The sequence below is a fragment of the Anoplolepis gracilipes genome, chromosome 3 (assembly GCF_047496725.1).
Source record: "Anoplolepis gracilipes chromosome 3, ASM4749672v1, whole genome shotgun sequence".
In the NCBI taxonomy this organism is placed as follows: Eukaryota; Metazoa; Arthropoda; class Insecta; order Hymenoptera; family Formicidae; genus Anoplolepis; species Anoplolepis gracilipes.
This window is the reverse complement of record NC_132972.1, coordinates 2,915,058-2,929,112: the sequence shown is the minus strand read 5'-3', so window position 1 is coordinate 2,929,112 and position 14,055 is coordinate 2,915,058. Positions and strand designations below refer to the sequence as shown.

The following is a 14,055-nucleotide window of genomic DNA, read 5'->3' as shown; positions in this document are numbered from 1 at the left end:
ATATATATATATATATATAATATTATAATTAATTATAATATTATAATATATATTAATATAATCTCTCGAAAAGGCTATTTTTGAATTAAAATTCGCGGTTGCACTTGCGCGCTATCTTCAATTGGCGAATTATAACATATGAGTTATTCCATCTATGTATAATCAGTGATATGTGTTTCACGCGCTTGTGACAGAAGGATAAATGATAAAAGAGGAGAAAAAACTTTCTTGGTGTTCGTGTATCAATTAAAATGATAAACGTATCATAAACATATATTAGTATCAATCATCGTGAAACAATCGTGATGATAGGTTTTATTATCGTCGCGTATTTTTACGACACGTTACACAACCGCACGTGACAGAACGCTTTGTAGGTTATATCCACTAGGAGGGTTATGTTTATCAATCTCTTTCGGCGATCCGCCGAAGTTCATGGACTTTTCTAATTTTATCTTAGGACCAAGTGTCGAACATTTTTATCAAATAAGTGCCTCTCAACTGCAATCGAAGATTATCATAAATCCATCCGGCGAAATGGCAGATGAAGTGGAGAATGATAAACCGGATTCTGACGTGGATGGTGAGTGAGAGAAAGAGATATTACATATGTAAATTTAATACATCTATTATCATTTTAATGACATGCTGCATTTTATATACATGATGTCTCACATTTCAGACACGCATCTTATGAATTTTTCTGTATACATATTAATCTCTGTGAAGCCAGCCATTCACAGTCAAAATTTGACTGTTTTGTTAAGAAACTTCATAAATATATTTTAAACATTTAAGTAATTTTATTGATTAAATTTGAAAAATAAGAGTCTGAAAAAATAGAGTATCAACTTCACATTTGAAAAAAATTAATTAACATTTTTATTTCAATAGGAATTGATTTGAGTTCTAATATTTTTTGACAGAACTCTTCTCAACATGCCATTCAAAACGCTAGAAAAAAATATTAAATTAAAACAAAATTTTAATTCGAGACACAAACCGTGATGAGAACTCTTTTAATTTAGATTTTATATCGATTCGAGTAAATTAAAACTTTTGTAGAGTAATCTAAAATTCCAAAGAAATCATTTAATTTCTCAGAAAAACTCTTCTCATATATGGAAACAAGAATTTTTTAATTTTTATTTAAACAATGACGAGAATATCTTAAATTTTGTTTTTTTACTCGAATTTTAAAAATAATTATTAGAATAGAATTAATGAATTATTAGAATTTTGGAAAAGCTATCTTTAGAACTCTAAAGAATTCATTCGATTTAGGAGGGAAAAATCTTTTACTTACGAAAAATTTCTGATAAAAGAAAAACGAACTCTTTCAATTTCGGTTTTACTCGAATCTTGAAAAAAATTATTAAGCCAAAATTAGAAATTTTAAAGAGAGTGATTCAAAACTTTAAAAAAATTGTTCGATTTTTAAGAAAAAAAATTCTCGTGATTTTTCAATTTCAAATAAAAATTTTTCAAGCTTTGTTTTATGTAAAGATTTCTCTCTCGAAATTGATCGATTTCTTCAGAGTGCTAAGATAACTCTCCAAGAATTCTAATGATTATTCTTAAAACCGACAGAATTGAGACTGAGAATCTTAGCGATTTTTCGTTATTCGAATTAAAATTTTTTAAATAAAAAAATTATTTAAGAAATTTTTATTTTTTTCTGAATAGCATAAAGAGTTCAATCAAAAAATATTATGACTCAATTTGATTTCTATTAAAATAAAAAAATTATAGTCAATTTTTGTGTAGCAGAAACTTTTGTGAAGTTGATACTCCGTATCTTTCAATTTTTATTTTTATATATTTAATCAAACTTTTCTTTAAACGTCAGACACTCTAAAACTTTTGAGGAAGAAGTTAAAATTCTATTAATCATATTAAAATTCTGAAAATGAGGAATATTAATTTCACAGAGGACATTTAAGTAAAACATATAGAGGACACATAAATAAAGCAGTATAAGAAAATTTAATATTATATATATTTATTATATAACTCTATATATATATATATATATATATATATATATATATATATATTTATTTATTTATTTATTTATTTATTTATGATCAGTATCATTTTCTCTTGGTCTCTTGTATTAGTAGAAAAGTTATATCACTTGCCAAGCGGAAAATATTATAAGAAAAATACAGATATACTGTTGTGAATGATAAGTAATACAAGAAGTGAAACAAGATTCTGGAGTTGAGAAATTGAGATGCATGGCTCAGTTTTCGACTCCAAATACTTGTGAACATACATATTAGTATATACAAATAAATTCGTTTATGGATAAATATGTTTTTGATGGATTTGATTAAAAATTAGTATTGTCAATGGTTTTTTGATCGATGAGGCAGATATAAGAGTGGACTCGTCATTCGAGGATTAGTTCTCGTACTTATACATGTATTATACATTTCATATAAAAATGATATCATTCCGCGAATTAGTCTAAGGCTATACTCTTCTTATCATTTTTGATAATTTCCACTTTTACATACATAATATGATCCGCAGTCTATTCTTGCCGTGGAAATTCAGATTGCGAGCTTATCTCTTAAAGCGTCAGGTATCTTTGGAATTTGTGAGAAAATATCTATTATAGAGAGACCGAATCTTTTCGATAAAGTGAGACTATATTCGCTGTTGTTACGTGCGAGTAATATTCTTGTCGTTGTAGAAGACGCGTGTTCAGTGGAACACGAAGCGTAAATAATCGAAAGACTATATTGCCCGAGTACCGCTATGTCGCCCACGCGGGGAACTCTGACAGATTGAATACGTATGTACCCCACGTGGGGAACGCCACTACGGTAATGACAAGCGTGACGATGCTGGGCCCGATACCGGCGATCATAAAGTCTCTGGTCTTTACATGACCCGCGGCGCTGGCGATCGCGTTCGGTGGGGTACCTACTGGTAGATGAAACGAGAACGAACAGCAGATCGCCGCCGGTAGCATCAGATACAAGGGATGTATTCTGATGGCCACACACTGAAAAAAAAAAGATTTTGTTAGCATCATTTTTATGCCACTTTTGTATTACGAGAACAGAATTGAAGGTAAAGATTTTTTTTTATATTAACTTGTACCCTCACGAATCATTTTCCTGCAGACATATATTGTAGAAGGTACATTCTTAAGTAATACACGCTTGGAATTATATGACGTTTTCTTTTGGATCCTGAGATATATACGATTTTGAAACATTACAATGTTGTATCATGCTTTTTGTTATATTTTACTTGTGTATTTTTGTTTATTATACTTATATTTATTATATTTATATTTTGTTTACCTTGTGTGTTTTGCATATTTTTTTGTTTACATCTTCAGTATGTCACTGTCAGTGTTTTAAAATTAATTTTGCTAGAAATTTATAAATAAAGCGAAATAAGTACAACTTTTGAATTCCTACTGCGAATAAAAATAGATTTATTGATTATTTATTTCAATATTGTATTATAGATGATTTATTGAAAAATAAACGCGTTGACAAGGGAGAAGCAGATTTAGAAGATTTAGTCCCCCAATGATTTTAACTTTGAAATATATTTTCATGATTCTCAATAATTTTCAAAGAGTTTTCATCATTGTTAATCACTCATTATTCACTTAGAAATGTAATGTAATATGTAAATGTACCAAATTTTCTCATTTGTTTCAACTTTGAAATTTTCTTTTCTAAAAATTTTATTTTTACATTATTTCAAAGTTGCATTCCTCAGAAACGAAAAGAAAGTGCCACAAGTGCCATGTAATTCAAAGCATGTATTAGCTAGGAATGCACTCTCTACAATATATGCTAAACGGAAAGTGAAGTTAATGTAAAGATTTATCGAATTGAAATATTCGATTGGTGAGTTTTATCCTCTTGCAATACGAGATATTTCCGCGAATTTTTAATTATATTACTATGAAAAATATATAATAATAAGTATATAAAATATTATTGAAACGCCAAGAAATCTACCTCATTAAAAAATATTGATTATACAGAAAGAATAATATATATATATATATTTAAATATTTCGAATATAAGACTCTTAATATTTACAAAGAAACAAATAGGAAGTTGCGTCGATTTCCTAGAAATTAATTTATTCTGCAAAAATTGATGAGTGCACATATTTTTCTTGGTGTATTTTACCAAGATGTTTATTCTCATTTTTGAGAATTTTAAAATTAAAATAAAATTTTCAAAAATAAGAATAAACATCTTGGCATTAATATCCGCGTTGGCTCTTATTCGCCAATTTCCTATAATTTGTTTGTTTGTAATATATATTTAATTCTGTAAAAATGCGACATTCATGTATTATGGATTTCCTGCTATTATATATAAATTATCCTTTAATGATATAAGCGATCTCGATTGTATGTGAAGCAATTTTATCGTTGGCTTCACTCGACTTACCATTTCCGCTAATACTGGCAGTATAATATTTGCGACGGCTACGTTAGCTGTCAATTCCGTCACATTTTCGGCGAAGACGCAGACGATCAGTAATATCGCCACCACGTTGATCTTCTGCAGACCGATCAAGGACTGACCGAGCATCGCCGATAGACCCGACGTGGTACTACCTGCGGAGATAGCGAATCCGCCGCCTAGCACGAATATCAAACTCCAGTGCATCTTCTGATTGATCATTTTCCATGTTATTAGACCGGGTGACGGTTTCGTAGGTCGTTTGTGTGGATCTTTGTCGAACGCGTGCAAAAAGTCGAGTTTTGACGGAATGATAAAGTACAATATTGTCACGAACAAAGCCGCCGTTGAATCTTTGACAGGTCTACGAATTTTGAAAGCATTGTAGTTTGAAATTTTTCTCTTTTTCATTATTTTTAAAATTTAATTTTTTTTTATTTTTACTATATTTTGCGAGATTTCTCTAAAAAATATCAAATTTTAAAAGTTATTATAAAACTCTGAGAGATGCCAGAGAAAATAGCAAAAAAAAATTTCAATTATTTCATGATTTTTCAATTAATAATTTCAATAAATATTCAAGTATATTAACTGAAGAATCACGTGAAATAATTTAAAATTATATTTTTATTATTTTTTTTGTACTTTAATTATGAAAATAATGTTCATGGAAATAAAATTTAATTTTGAGAGAGAGAGAGAGAAGACGAATATTTTATACTACAAGTACGATACTCACAAATTCGTGATATAAGCGGCCCAACCCGGCATAAATCCGGGACTCCTGAAGAACCATAAGAACACCACGAGGATAAATAAAATCCCCACCGAGGATTCGTGCCATGTGATCGGTCCGAGGTCTTTGTATTTCTTCTCGATGACCGCCGCTGCGACACGCTCGCCCTGCTGACCTATATCTATGGCGCGAGCATCCTTGCTTTCCGGTCTGAAGAGACCCATATACATTACTTGCAACCACAACCACGTGAGGAAGGTCATTAGTAGCATGGGCGGCACTGAGTACAACATCCATGAAGCGAAATTTATACCAGGGCTGTCGGGAAAACGTCTGGAAAAAAAACGAAAGAGGATCTTACATCATTCCCTTGAAGAGACACTTAAGTCTTGAAAGAAGAATAGAAAGTGAAAATTAGAGAGAAAGAAGAGAGATTAAAAGCTTATATTATTATATCTTCTCCTTCTCTTTTTTAGTGCGCATGCGTAATATAAATATTTAATTATATGTTGTAAAAAATAACGCTTGCTAGATTTGCGATGTACATACTTCTCCAGAAAACCTTTCAACGTTAAATTGGTACCGCTGCCAACAATGGTACCGATGCCACCTAGACTGGATGCGTAGGCTGCGACGAGATAATACACCATGGTACTGTGCGTCGGCCTTTTACTTAAAAAAAAAAAAGATTGCGCATAAATGAAATTTACATACATGAATGCGAGGAGTTATCTGCTTTATAAATATTTTTGATATTAATATTCGCATACTTTTAATATTCAGAAATTAAATATATCCAGAAAATGAAAAAGATAAAGAAAAGAGAAAGACGTGAAAATATACAATGATATTTTTGATAATAATATTAATATTCATTAAATTAAATATACCCAGAAAATGAAAAAGATTAAAAAAGAGAAAAAATATGAATATGTGCGAAAATTATTTACGTTTCCGTGCCCTCCTCTTCGGCCGCTCCCTCTCTTTGAACGAACATGTTCCCCAGTCCTTGCTGGAGCAAATTTGTAAAATTATTTTTCCTCTCTTTGCGCTTTATTAAAAAAAAAAGGAAAAAAAAAATAGAAAACTTACCGCTTCGAGTTCTACTAGAACCGTTTCCATTATGGGTATCATCATAGCTGTGGCGGCAGTGTTCGAAATCCACATCGAGATGAACATTGTTACGAAGAACAGGCCCAACGTTAACCTGAGAATTTATTAATTTAATTCAAATTAATTAATTGTTTTATTAAAAAATTGCATTCTTTTATTTTGAAATTTAAAGTTATTTTTAATTTTAGCTTGGAATTTAATGAAACTTTAATTTGAAACTTTAAACAAGTGAATAAATGTCAGCTTTAAAATCATAAAAAATAATTTCGTTATTTAGACTAATTATACTTTCTCACATTACTTGTTACTGAATCAAATATGACAAGAACGACACATTTTACAATATTTTTGAAAATTCGATCAATTTTGTCGAAAAATGAGTTGACTTGAGGAATCGAAAATGGCTTGCGCGTGATTTAATTATATGAAAAGCACCTTCGATGACTACAACCGATGGTCTTGATGATGAATAACGCCACTCGCATGTGCAAGCCAGAGTTTTCGATGACCACTGCGATTACCAAACTGCCCAGAAACATCATTGTGGTGTCGTTCATATAACACAGGCAGGTCTCGTTGGTGGACATGATGCCCATCAGCGGGTACAGGACCACCGGGATCATGCCCGTGACGGGCAATGGTAGGACCTCGGTCACCCAGAACATCGCCATCAACGTGACGACGTACAAACATTTCATCGCGAGGGGCTGTCTCCGAGAAAGGAAAAAACGATTCTTTAATTCTTTCGATGTGTTTTCGTTCCAATAAATTATCGTAATAATTTGCATAAGCGATTCCTTCTGTTTAATATAATATCTATAGATGTTTATCTATAATTAAATGCGTTTATTGCCATAATTAATGAACGTACCTTTTCAGTCTCGACCGTCAGTATCGGAATCAGAATTAACGGCCATATTATCACGACGAAGGATCGCCAATAAATGGCTAGGAACTTTAGCAATAATTTGCCGAATCCAGTTTTTCTAAAATTACAAAAGAAATATTAAGCAGCGGAATACGAATTAGATATTTCAGAAATACAAACATGTCTCACCCTCTATCTCCCTCTTTCCCTCCGGACTCAGCGATCTCCGGATACAAATCTTCTGATCTGGTAGCCATTATTTCTTACTGAAATTAAGTTAAAATATATTTATACTCTATAATATATCGCGCAGAATAATTTTTTTATAAAAATAATCAAATCAATAATAGTTTTATAAAACATCAACTAATGAGAAAATGTTTTAATGTCAGAGGCAGCAACTTTTTTTGGAAGAAAGTGCAAATTAAAAAAGAAGAATAAACGAACCTTTATAACTGATCGAAAGTTCGGAAAGAGAAAAAAAATGTTTAAACGAAAAGTGAATCAGACGCAATAAACTAACAATAAAGTTTATTAGGGATCATTTAGGAATGAAAATCGTAAATACCTAACAATAAGATATAATTAAGTGTCATTAGTGTTCGACCAAACTGGTTGATAAGCTTTATTGAGTCTTTAATCAGCTAACAATTGATGACGTTTCGACCTTTGGTTTAGGCCCTTTTCAAATCTCACACGACGTAACTCTTCAAAAAGTTAAAAACACTTCCATGCTACATATCACTTACACGAAGACTGTCTTCGTGTTGACGTGTAGGTCTTAATAAAGACTCAATAAAGCTTATCAACCAGTTTGGTTAAACAATAATGACACTCAATTAATTTAATCACAGGTGACATACAATAAGATATAAGTTGCGACACATAAAAGAATTCAAGAATATTTTTTCTTCTTACTTTCTAAAGTTTTACTTTCTTCCTATTTTAATTATATTTTTCCATTCCTCTTTCCCGTTCTGTAAGTTTTTATTTATATTTTTACTACAGTTTAATAAATTTTACGTTCAACTATGCGGCGATATAATCGCGACATGTCAATTTAATAATGCTCAAGCACAAAAGGCTTGAATCGGATCGAGGACCCCACGGCATTGTTCTCTCACGGCCTTCGCGATGTTTTGCATATGTATGCAACTACGATGTCGTTTCCGTTTATGTGACACCGGTTATGCAGGTCCCCCTCTTCGCACTCGTTTAATCAAAATGATAGTGTCATCCATCCAGATTCTCTTTCATGATTAACCCTACGCCATTTACATCAATAACAATATACGACGTCGTTCCGGGGTCATGTGCTTTATTGCGGGTTTCTTGGATTGTTATAAGAGTAGATATACATTACGAGATATTGAAAATACTAATGTGTGCTGAATATTCGCAGATTTTTCAACCATGTGGCAGAGTATTTGAAATTTATAAAACATATCTGTGCGCAATATATTTTAATTTTTTCCCTATAATTAAATTAAAGCGTCAAAATTTTATTTATTTTAAACTAAATACGTATATGTTTCTCTGCTTAAATAACCTTATCTAAATAAAAGTAAGATAAAATATATGTAAATGTAAATGTATCATAAATAAGATAAAGATTGTGTCTTGTTTTTAATTTATCTAGATTATAAAGCATTTTATTTAAAATAATAATGCTTTTAAGAAAGAATTATTTAAATTATAAGAACAAATATGTATCTTTATTTTCTAAAAATAAAACTTGTTTATGTATATCGTTTGACAGACGATTTCTTATCTAAGAGACTTAGAGGTGCTGCTAACATCACACATTTAGAAATTCTTTAGTGATGTAGATTAAACTCACTTAGCATTATCTTAAAAGAATTTGAAGAAGATAACTTCTTTTATTTACGATAAATATGGAAAAAAAATAATAGTTTGATAATCTGGATAAAAATAAGATGAAGCAATTACATCAAGTTGATTGTTTAGATCTCTCTGAATTATTTTTTTATGTAGATAATATAAAGCACTGGATGCATGTATTTTGAAAACTTTTAAATAATATGTGAGAAAGATTACAGAAGATGTGTGTGCATCAAAATTTGCATAAATATTCCATGCAGAAAATTTCAAATCAAATTTGAAATTGATTTTTTCTTTTTCTGTCACGTGATAGACATTAATATATTATTTACAGAGAAAGAAGTAAAATTTTTTCCTTCTTTTATTTTTACGAAGTGATACTGGTTATTCTCTCAGGTTTTCAAAATTTAAAATTCCTATGTAATAATGTTTTGTGATAACATTATGTTTTTGATTGATTATGACATAGTACAATCTTTATGGAAGCAAACGGCAATTCTCGTGACGTTAACTCTTGAACAATGGAAACAATTAATAATCAATAGTATTCTATTCTTTAAAAGCATAAGGCGATTGCTAAATAACAAATTAGGTCTTTTATTAACATCTTTAGTTAGTTCTATAGAAAAGAGCATTGGTAAAATTGCGATGATTTATTATAATAGATTGTGAAAACGATACGAGATAATGGGTAATAACACGCTTTGCGATAAACGCAATTAAAACGATGATATGTCATGCATATTTATGCGTGTATTTCTTTTTTAAATGATATATTGATTTTCTTACACGAAACACACACTTGTATGGATAAGCTAATGATTTATTTTTCATGTTTATTTTACGCTACGCTATGAGATTAATAGAGTTAAAGAAAAGTCAAAAAGGAAAAGGTTTAATAATTTTTTTTGTAAAGTGCATAACCAATAATTTCAGGTATTAATTCAATATTAATATTAAATCATAACAATATACAATCAACGAAAAAATATTTATCGAAAATATAATCTACTTGTAATCACATAAGGAGCAACTGATAGATTTATTCAAAATTAAGTTAGAGAGTCACATATATACATATATATATATATCGCGATAGTATTAATAAAAGTACATAAAATTCTCTTCTTTTTTTCGAGCATGACATTCAAGAAAACGTTTGCAATAATGTCGCCCATAAATCTGCATGCGTTATAGAAAGAAAACTGTAATGTAATCGTGTGATTAAACATTCACAAACACATTGTATTATCGCGTTTTAATTTTCTAAAATGTTTTTATACTTTGTTAAATGATATTTTGAAAAATTCTTGTACAAAATTCCTCTTCATACATAAAAAATGTTTACGACAATTTTTGATAATAACTATATTTATGAATATATTTCGAGCTGACTCGAATCTGCTTTAGATTTTTCCTCTATTCAAATTAATTTGAGAAGAGATTTAAAAAAATTCAACCTTGCGCTCGTGTCACAAAAATAATCTATGGAAGCTCGTATTATTTTTAAAATAAATGTAGAGAGACGGATTTCGTAAATCCATTGGCGAAAATAGATTCGCCGCCAGTTTAATTTTATATTTTATCACGTTATTATCAGCAAAGTCGAAGATCTTTGTATTATTCGATAATTTTATTATCAATAATGTTATTGCTTTAATTTAATACATTAGGTATAATAAGTTGTTTCGAGCATTATGGCTTTTTTTTCATTCTATATTTTTCTCTCGTTATTTTATGTATTTTTTTTATATATAAGTATTAGCTGTTTTTTAAGAGTATTCAAATTTCACGATGCGAATATTATTGTAATATTTTAATGTACGTAAGAAGGCTGCATTTGCATAGAATTAATAACGAAATAATGTATCAGAATGCAAAAAGAATTCAATAAATTTAATTTAATTTTAGGCTAAAAAAATTTTATGCTGAAAAGATAGTAATTTTAAGCGAAAAAATTTTATGCTGAAAATTTGTGCTAATCTAAAAATTAGACTAATATTTTACTGACTTTATAATTGGTAATGACACACAAAATTACGTCATTTAATTACTATATCCTTCGTATCTTTTCCACGTGTTTATCTTCCAATTCACGAACATTTATTCGATATATTACGAATGAAAGTGATATTTATCAATGTCTTTAATTCTTAGAAAGAAATGTGCGCGCGATAACCATAACCATTGCGCAATTAATGTACTTAGGTACATACATATTATGTATTACACGTGACTATATATGTATGTTTTGAATAATGGGATGCGAATACAGAGCCAAGTTGTTATCGCGAGTGATGTCAAATGATGGATGTCGCGTGTCATGAATGGCGCGATTATGAAATAGTCTATCATAAAACACGCTCACAATTAGTATGTAATTTGCGATCGAGGTATTACATGGTGATTCTGAGTCGTGGATTTTGGCGCATATCTCGAAAAATGTGATTCTCTCAAAGCCATTTTTTATCACGCAACATTACCGCTCACGATTTCCTTCACGTTTCAGACGCGTTAAATATAGAACTGTGGATCGTAGGAAAAGACGATAAAAATATTAAATCAGCGTAGCTGACAATCACAGTAGCTTTTCATCATGTCTGTTTCTCCTAACATTTTACGCGTCAGGCGCATATATTATCTTGCTTATTATTTTAATGGCTCTTTAAAGATAGCGCGTTTCTTTTTGCGAGGAAAGTTCCACCCCCCCCCCCTATATATATATATATATATATTTAGGTTCAATATATATATATATTGAACCCGAATAAAATTATTCAGAGGAGAAAAATGTTTTTTTAAAGATATTTCGATAAATATTTATATAACATATAAATAAATATTTATACATATTTCAAAATACATGTTTTTTAATGTTTAATTTAATGTTAGGTAAATAAAGACTTTTCTGATTTATTATCATGTCGATGAAGATGAAAAGATGATTAAACGCGTATAAGATTAAATCCTTCTCGCATCGCTGATTCGCGCGATCTATATATCGCGGGATTTGCGTACGCACTCGCAATAGATATCGAATGCGAATTATTATACATAATCGTCCCATTGTCGTCGAGTCGTCGCTTTGAGAGCATCCACAAGCGATAAAACCGGATGCAGACCGAGCAAACAAACATCAGGAAAAAGGAACGTTGCTTATAAGTAATAATTTTGTAACAAAAATTACTTTATGCAAAATTTTATCAAAAATTATCTGAAAAAAGATTTTTTTAAATTAATAATGAACGACCTTTTTACTCTTGTTCGTGATCTTAAGCTGCGGATCGCTTACATGCGCTTACAATGCTGAAAATCTATAGTTAATGTTACGTATATTATAGATTGTCACAGCATTGGACGTATTTTGGACTGCAGCCTTAATTTACGCTTGGGCTGGATCTGGCTTAATATATCACAAATTGCTCGAGACCGAATTTTATTAATCTTTTCGACGAATTGACGAATGTTAAATTCTTCCTCTCGTTGTCACCAATACTCGCATACATAGAAGCCACATTGAAAGTATTATCGATGTGTTCGTTGTCATGCGAAACGTCAAAAATAGAAGCCAAAGTGCATTCTATTTTGCTTCTTTTTATATATATATATTTTTTTTTTTTTTTTTTTTTGCAAGGATACATTTTGCCGTCGTTAAAAAGTATTTTATCTGATAAAATCGCGAGAAAATTTTTATAATATACCTAATAATAAAATTTATTATATTTAAATTTATATAATATACAAAGATATGAGACTTACTGTTAACATTTTAATATCTCAAAAACTACGCGACTAATCATTTTGGTCTCGAATTTAATAAATCTCAGAGGTCTTTAAATCAATGTCAAGATCGATCTTTCTCATTCTCCTAAAGAAATAAATTTAAAAATTTTAAATGGATACTTATGTAAAATTAACTATTTCCGTAAGCTACATTATATAACAAGCAACTTTTGTCTAAAACATTTTTTCTTGAAATCATTTCTTTAAAAGTTATAAGCGTTTAAAGTTTGATGATAAATGACTAGATTAAATCGAGATTGATTGACAATAAAGTAAAGACGTGAAAATAACATTATGTAATTCAATTTATAAATTAAATATATACAAGGAAAAGTAATGTTTAAACAAGTGATTGTAAAAGTTAATATGAAGGAATGAATAAGTGAGACAAGTGTACCATAGTAACTTCCGAAATGTTATCCTGAGTTAAAAAGAATTTTATTCTTAGATTAAATAAGTGTTACGTGTAAATGAACATTTTGAATATGTAATCGAAAAATGAAATTCGAGACCAAAATATTGTTATTGTATATTATATATATACATATATGAGTGACTCAGATGCTACAATGATATAAATTTCTTCAAACTTGAGTTTGTTATTAAGAGAAATACAAACGATGCGATCTACCATCCACCACCTTGAATTCGTCTAAGTCTAAAGTCAATTAAATTGAAAACAATAGTTAAATCACTTACATGTGTTCCTATGATAAAAACGAACGCAAAAGTTCTTAAATATTTATAATATTTATAATAACGGAGAAAAAATAATATGATATAAAGATGCGCTTTTTTATATCTAGATTTCATTCAGTTTATTTTTAATTGATTAAAAAATTTATACAAAGGACATTTAATAAATTATGTAATATAGTGTTTTAAATTGTATTTAAAATATAATATTACAATTTAAAACATTATGTGTTTTAATCTAATGTGTATTTTAAATACAATGTATTTATTTTAAAACACTATGTTCTTACTCTATATAAATTTATACATAATGTATTAAATGTCTTTTGTGTTATAAATTCTTAAGAGTTTATATATGTATATGTATATATTATAATATATAAATATATACATATACGATAAAATTCGTGAACTAAGACAAACATTCCTTGTAATAATAAATATTTATGTCTTAAAACCAAGTACAATCACAATAAACGGATATCAACGAACTAATATAATAAACTGAAAGTGAAAAGATGCGTTACAATTATTAACTTTTTTAAAAATAATTTTTTATGAA

General features: G+C 29.4%; 2 protein-coding genes across 4 annotated transcripts in view; one reads left to right on the top strand and one right to left on the bottom strand.

The window, feature by feature from the left end:
• Nucleotides 1–161: 161 nt before the first annotated feature.
• Pig-s (phosphatidylinositol glycan anchor biosynthesis class S) overlaps nt 162–14,055 on the top strand; it is a 27,490-nt gene continuing 13,596 nt past the window's right edge. The window contains exon 1 of the mRNA XM_072889256.1: nt 162–583. Within this exon, the coding sequence (XP_072745357.1) occupies nt 436–583 (148 nt within the window). The 5' untranslated portion in view covers nt 162–435. The remainder of the gene's footprint in view (nt 584–14,055) is intronic.
• LOC140664268 (protein I'm not dead yet-like) overlaps nt 2,346–14,055 on the bottom strand; it is an 18,254-nt gene continuing 6,544 nt past the window's right edge. For 2 of the 3 annotated variants that reach the window (XM_072889255.1, XM_072889253.1), the window contains exons 2-10: nt 7,362–7,438; nt 7,176–7,290; nt 6,740–7,011; nt 6,284–6,398; nt 6,142–6,203; nt 5,741–5,863; nt 5,195–5,524; nt 4,441–4,819; nt 2,346–3,016 (exon numbers count right to left, since the gene is read on the bottom strand). In XM_072889255.1, the coding sequence (XP_072745356.1) occupies nt 2,765–3,016; nt 4,441–4,819; nt 5,195–5,524; nt 5,741–5,863; nt 6,142–6,203; nt 6,284–6,398; nt 6,740–7,011; nt 7,176–7,290; nt 7,362–7,429 (1,716 nt within the window). In that variant the 5' untranslated portion in view covers nt 7,430–7,438 and the 3' untranslated portion in view covers nt 2,346–2,764. Of the gene's footprint in view, nt 3,017–4,440; nt 4,820–5,194; nt 5,525–5,740; nt 5,864–6,141; nt 6,204–6,283; nt 6,399–6,739; nt 7,012–7,175; nt 7,291–7,361; nt 7,439–8,090; nt 8,300–14,055 lie in introns of those variants that run through there. The other variant, XM_072889254.1, reaches the window with a different exon arrangement.